The 6,000-nt window shown below is 46.5% G+C and overlaps 1 protein-coding gene and 1 long non-coding RNA gene across 8 annotated transcripts in view; both read right to left on the bottom strand.

Moving 5' to 3' along the window:
* The window catches only part of UAP1 (UDP-N-acetylglucosamine pyrophosphorylase 1), a 38,374-nt gene extending 33,760 nt beyond the window's left edge, over nucleotides 1-4,614 (bottom strand). For 3 of the 7 annotated variants that reach the window (XM_074390007.1, XM_074390006.1, XM_074390005.1), the window contains exon 1: nucleotides 3,582-3,668. Coding sequence is in view for 1 of the 7 variants with exons in the window: in XM_074390008.1 (XP_074246109.1) it covers nucleotides 4,369-4,462 (94 nt within the window). In the remaining 6 variants the exon portion in view is untranslated. Of the gene's footprint in view, nucleotides 1-3,581; nucleotides 3,669-4,368 lie in introns of those variants that run through there. The other 4 variants (XM_003943388.3, XM_039460007.2, XM_074390008.1 and 1 more) reach the window with 3 other exon arrangements.
* LOC141582252 (uncharacterized) lies at nucleotides 3,593-4,356 on the bottom strand. Its single transcript, XR_012515067.1, has 2 exons — nucleotides 4,040-4,356; nucleotides 3,593-3,693 (listed from the first exon to the last, which is right to left on the bottom strand). It is a non-coding gene; the product is annotated as an uncharacterized LOC141582252 (long non-coding RNA).
* Nucleotides 4,615-6,000: the final 1,386 nt, after the last annotated feature.

A 6,000-nucleotide genomic window follows, 5' to 3' on the forward strand; every position in this document is an offset into this window, starting at 1 on the left:
TCATGTCTTGTTTAATTGTCAACAACTCTATGGCACAGGCACTATTATTACCACTCCTTTACAGTTGAGAAGACAGGCAGAGAGGCTAAGCAATCTTACCAACAAGTGGAGCTGGGATATGAATCCACGCAGCCTGATGACAAGGCTCACCATGTTTAATTGTCTCTGTATTACTCCTTTGACCACTAAGCTACCACTACAAGAAAACCTGACTGCTTAATATTTCAATGCTCTCCTTGTATCTTTAATGACAGAGATATATATATATATATATATATATATATATATATATATATTTTTGAGACGGAGTTTCATTCTTGTTACCCAGGCTGGAGTGCAATGGCGCGATCTCGGCTCACCGCAACCTCCGCCTCCTGGGTTCAGGCAATTCTCCTGCCTCAGCCTCCGGAGTAGCTGGGATTACAGGCATGTGCCACCATGCCCAGCTAATTTTTTTTGTATTTTTAGTAGAGACGGGGTTTCACCACGTTGACCAGGATGGTCTCGATCTCTTGACCTTGTGATCCACCCGCCTCAGCCTCCCAAAGTGCTGGGATTACAGGCTTGAGCCACCGCGCCCGGCAATGACAGAGATATTATTAAGCTTTCTTATAGTCAGTATACTGAAATATTCAGGAAGCCAGAACCACCTATAATCAGGAAAAATAAGTTTCATTTCATTAGCAGCTTCTGCAAAGAAGCAATAATAACACATCTATTTTCTCTACTCACTAAAAACTTGGACCCTCCTTAAAGAGACAAGCAATACACACATAATAATCAGTGAATAAGACAAATGTTTTCTAAAGAGCATTCTGTGATTATAATATAGTAAAATATTAAACTTCATAGTGCTAAAGAGTAAGAAAATGAGTAAATATTTAATCTACTCACCCAATATAGACAAATGCTCTGAGAGGAGACAGGTGTTGTCTAGAAAGTTCACAAAGAGGCACAATCTAGCTGTGTGATAAGGGTTGGGCAGACTATATAGATAAGATTAGAGACCAGGCACAGTAGCTCAGGACTGTAATCCTGGTACAGGCTGGAAAATCAAAATGCCTGGGCTCCGGAGTTCAAGACCAACCTGGGCAACATGGCAAAAGTCCACCTCTACAAAAAATACAAAAATTAGCCAGGTGTGGTGACGCACGCAGTACCAGTTACTTGGGAGGCTGAGGTAGAGGATGACCTGAATTTGAAAGCTTGAGGCTGCAGTGAGGCATAATCACGTCACTGCACTCCAGACTGGAGATAGGAGATCCTGTCTCAAAAAAATGAAAAGATTAGGAAACAAGCAGAGCCTGGTGGCCATGAGGAGCAAGCACGTGTGGGATGGAAAGCAGTAAGAAGGTGAACATCATGACAAACGATAGAAAATGGCCTAGTGTAGAGCTAGATCATGAAGAGCCTTGAAAACTAAGCAAAAAAATTCAGACTTCACAGAGTAAGTAATAGAAAGCCAACAGTAGATTCTCAAACAGGGCAATGTTACCATGCTTTAAAGAGATGAAAGAAAGGACCAATGGCATACAATAGATTGTAAGGAGGAACAGCCAGAACCAGGAAAAGAAGTTAAAAGACAATTGCGGTAAGAAATACCAAAGGTCTCACCAGATTAGTGGCAGAGAAAATAAGAGTGAAAGGAATAAATCTGAGGGTCACTGTAAAGAATCATCACTACATTATAACTGCTTTGATGTGAGGGACAGAGTGAAAAAGTAGGTACCAAAAAAACAGCCCACTTATCTTCTCCTCCTGTAAGAACAGTAAAAAGTAATACACATGGTAGTTCAGAACGCAATTCTAGGCTCAGCTGAGCCACTTAATTTCCCCATGCCTCGGTTACCTTAAATGTCAAATGAGATTAATAATAGTCTCTACTTCACCAGGATCATTAAACACCAAACACCATTTACAAGCTCAGGTCTAGCTTGTGTGCTCCTATATCTGTGTGTTCCCTGAGGTGGTAATACTACTACTTAGCTTTGAATGTTCATTATGGTATTAAAAGGCATTCCTATTGATTTACATAGGTTTCAAGAATCATGATGCTATTATTTTTTTAATTTTTAAAAATCATATTTAAAAAGACACTTGAGCTGGGCGTGGTGGTAATCCCAGCACTTTGGGAGGCCGAGGCGGACTCCTGAGTTCAGGAGATGGAGATCAGCTTGACCAACATGGAGAAACCCCATCTCTACTAAAAATACAAAATTGGCCAGACATGGTGGCACATGCCTGTAATCCTAGCTACTCCAAAGGCTGTGGCAGGAGAATTGCTTGACCTGGGAGGCAGAGGTTTGAGATTGGGCCATTGCACTCCAGCCTAGGCAACAAAAGTGAAACTCCATCTCAAAAAAAAAAAAAAAAAAAAAAAAGACACTTGAGTGGAACAGATTTATATTAAACTATTTTCCAAGGAATGTAGCTTTTTTCAACCCAAGACCTCATTTATGCTACTGTGCTACTGCTTTGCCTCTGATTTATGGGAGAACATTGTAGTGGGAAGATCAGCAGTGAACCAGATAACCAAAGAATAGGAAGTCCTTGTTCTTGGTTCTTCTCCATCATTTGATTCTACGCAATCATTTTACCTTCCTGTACATGTATTTCCTCATAAAAATAAGACAACCAACCTTTCTCACATGCCTTCAAGAGAGTCAAGAGTAAAGAGTGCTCTGTCTGCTAAAAGGCATACACAAACATATTATTATAATATTTTAAGATACAAAACAAACTTTTCCTAAAAGTTCCTCCTAAAAGGTCATTAGATACTCATCGGCCTTCAGACTCTTGGGAGATTGAATCCATGCAAATAAGATATCTCATAAACTTTGATAACTGGTCACATGTGTTCATTTACGTGTTATATAATGTTCATAATATAACAACCATACACTTGAGTTTTGGACAACCAAAATTTATCTATGATATTTATTTGAGGCAGATATAAGCACCTCCATGCCACAAAAATAGTACCATATTTCCCATTAACGCTGCTTACAGGCATGTGTGTGTAATGGTAAGCAGCAACGAATAGAAGAATTAAGAGATACAGATTTTTATTTTGACAACCAAAATCTGAAAAAGTTGAAAATCTGCTCTAGAAATTATGACAAAACTTGGCACATGCCCACAGCCTCATGCATCTGCATCAAAATAAATGACAAATTTGGTAATAATCTACCTTTATCAAATATATTTTTATTAGATTTAAATACCAGCATGAAGGAAATTCAGTATTTTTCCCTCGTTTTCTGGCCTCCCCCACCTGGCCCCTATCTCTGCTGATATATGTATGCTCTCAAAATTAGTAAGTAAACCTCTTTAAAGCTTTTTAAAAACAGTAGAGTTAAGACATAACCACCAACTGAATCCTATAAATGCCTGGCAGGCAGCACAGCCTATAGTCTTAGTTCCGACTAAGTGAGCCAACTGACTAAGAGTGAAGGAACAGACAACTAACTGCCTTCAGTTTCCTGCAAACCCTTGGGTCCGCACCCAGTGAATTTCATCTAAAAGTCTTTAAACTTTTGCAACACCAAATGACACACACGTATGATCATAATCACTATTACCTGATTTCAGATTTCATAAACCATGTAGAAGTAAGTGTAGCACAGCATCAGGCCAAACTTCAAGCTGCCATATGTTCAACATATGTGTGCTCAGCCCTCCAATACCATCCTTCTGCTGGGCCAAGAAAGAGGAAACCCAGAAATTTCAATCTTCTCTCATTACCAGTATCAAGACAAATCAAACCAAAAAAAAAAAAAAAAGCAAGAAAGTGGCAAGCTAACAGGATTTGCCCCACTGTCCTGTCCTCCAAAGGTATCTCCTAGTCCTTGTCAGAGCTCTCAATTCTCCTCCTCATATATTCAAGACACACCAGCTCGCTTCCACCTGACAGTTCCAACGACCTCCCGTCCCGCTGGAGGCCCGCACACTTGGTATAACCGTCCACGAGGCCCCAGCCTGACAGCCTCGAGGTCTCTACTGTCCACCCAGGAGAGGCCCCACTCCCAACCCCACACACCTAGACAACCTCCTAGGTCTCCAGACACTGGCCCAGACCTCCTCCCACAACGCGCCCAGCCCATCTGGGGAGCGCTCATCCCATCCCCGGGCCCTCCATCCACAACCACCAGCGGGGTGGCGGAGGACGGGGTGCGACTGCGGGGCGCACGGGCTGGGGTATGTGTGTGCGGGCGGACGGGAGGCTCCTCGGCGTGTGCTCCGCTGCCCGCGCTGTGCACGTTCGTGAGACGCGTGTCCACGTCTGCGCGCGTGGCCGTGTGAGCGGCGGGGCCAAGGCCCCCCGGGTCCCGGGTCGGCCTTCCCCTCGCTGGGCTGGGAGCCCCTCACCTTCTTCAGCACAACAGCAGCTCCGCCCGGCTCCGGCTCCTTCCGCGCGGCCACTCATCTGCGTCCCGCGCCCGCTGCGAATATATACCCTCATCCGGGGGGCCGCGGCGTGGGGGCGGGCCGGGAGCGGGGGCTAAGAGGAACGCCAGCCCCGGCCACCCCGCCCCTCTTGCCACGACGAGTGGCTGCTGGCGCGGGGAGGAGTGGAACCCTACCGCCTAGACACGTCAGCGCCGAGAGCGCAGGCGAACCGGCGGGCGCGGCCTGGGGCGCCGGGGCGGGGCTGGCGGGTGGAGACCGAGCGTGAAGGGAGGGGCCCGCCGGGGCGGGGCGGGACCTAATGCGTCACTCATCCTCTGGCCCAATGGGGATGGTCCTGAAGCGCAGTCAGCGGGCAGCCCAGCTTCTCCTGCGCATTAGCTGAGGCGCTGGGATGTCCGTTGGGTCCGTTAGGAGGGGCCCGGTCCGGGCCGGCCAAGGGCGCCTAGTAGGTCCCATGAGCCCTGACGTCCCTAGGTTGTACTGGGAGGTGCGAGTCCAAGGCTCTCGGAGGGCCCAGCGGCACTGAGCACAAGCGGGTCACAGAGATGGGCGGGGAGCTGTGTCCCCAAGGTGACGGATTTCAGAGCCACCCACGCAGGTGGTTGGGAAAGAGTGGCGGATTTTTCTGCGGAGAAACCTTCAGGGCGGGCCTGGCGCGCTCCCTGACCTTGGGCCAGTTATTTTGTGTGCAGTTCGCAAGATATCCAGCCAGGCCCCAAACTCGCTCTCTGTTGGTGTTTTGGCTCCCAAGAAAGTGAAGCGGGGCCTTTTTTATTTTGCACAAACAGGAAAGGAGAGAGGAAATGCAAGCAAAGATATTAGTTAACCTAAGGTTGTGTAAGCCTGGGCTCATCATTGAGTCTGCAGTCTTCAGGTCGCTAGGCCTCAGTACTCTGCAGAAGATGGTAGAGGGCCTCGATGACCTCCCAGGCCATTCCAGGACCAGTGTTTATACTCCTGTTGCATAACCTAGTGTGGGTGTGCACACACAGATTATTATATGTTCAGCCCTGTGCCCTTAGAAGCTAAGAAGCTATGTTTACATTTAAAACTGCATTTTGCAGCTTTTGCAAGAAGTACGGTATGTTGAAATACCAAAAATACCTAGATTTAACATAGCACCTATCACAAAGAGATTCAGGCATTTAGGTGCCTTTCTTCCACTTTCTTTTTTTTTTTTTTTGAGACTGAGTTTCGCCCTTGTTACCCAGGCTGGAGTGCAATGGCGCGATCTCGGCTCACCGCAACCTCCGCCTCCTGGGCTCAGTCAATTCTCCTGCCTCAGCCTCCTGAGTAGCTGGGATTACAGGCACACGCCACCATGCCCAGCTAATTTTTTGCACTTTTAGTAGAGACGTGGTTTCACCATGTTGACCAGGATGGTCTCGATCTCTCGACCTTGTGATCCACCCGCCTCGGCCTCCCAAAGTGCTGGGATTACAGGCTTGAGCCACCGCGCCCGGCTCTTCCACTTTCTTTAGTGCAAAGTCCTTTTCATTTCCTTTATCAATTGCATCAAGTAACAGGAAAAACCTAAACTTGGTAAATAATGCTGGTAGATTTACATTCAGGAGATTGAATACTCTCCAT

The sequence above is a fragment of the Saimiri boliviensis genome, chromosome 19 (genome assembly GCF_048565385.1).
Source record: "Saimiri boliviensis isolate mSaiBol1 chromosome 19, mSaiBol1.pri, whole genome shotgun sequence".
NCBI lineage: Eukaryota > Metazoa > Chordata > Mammalia > Primates > Cebidae > Saimiri > Saimiri boliviensis.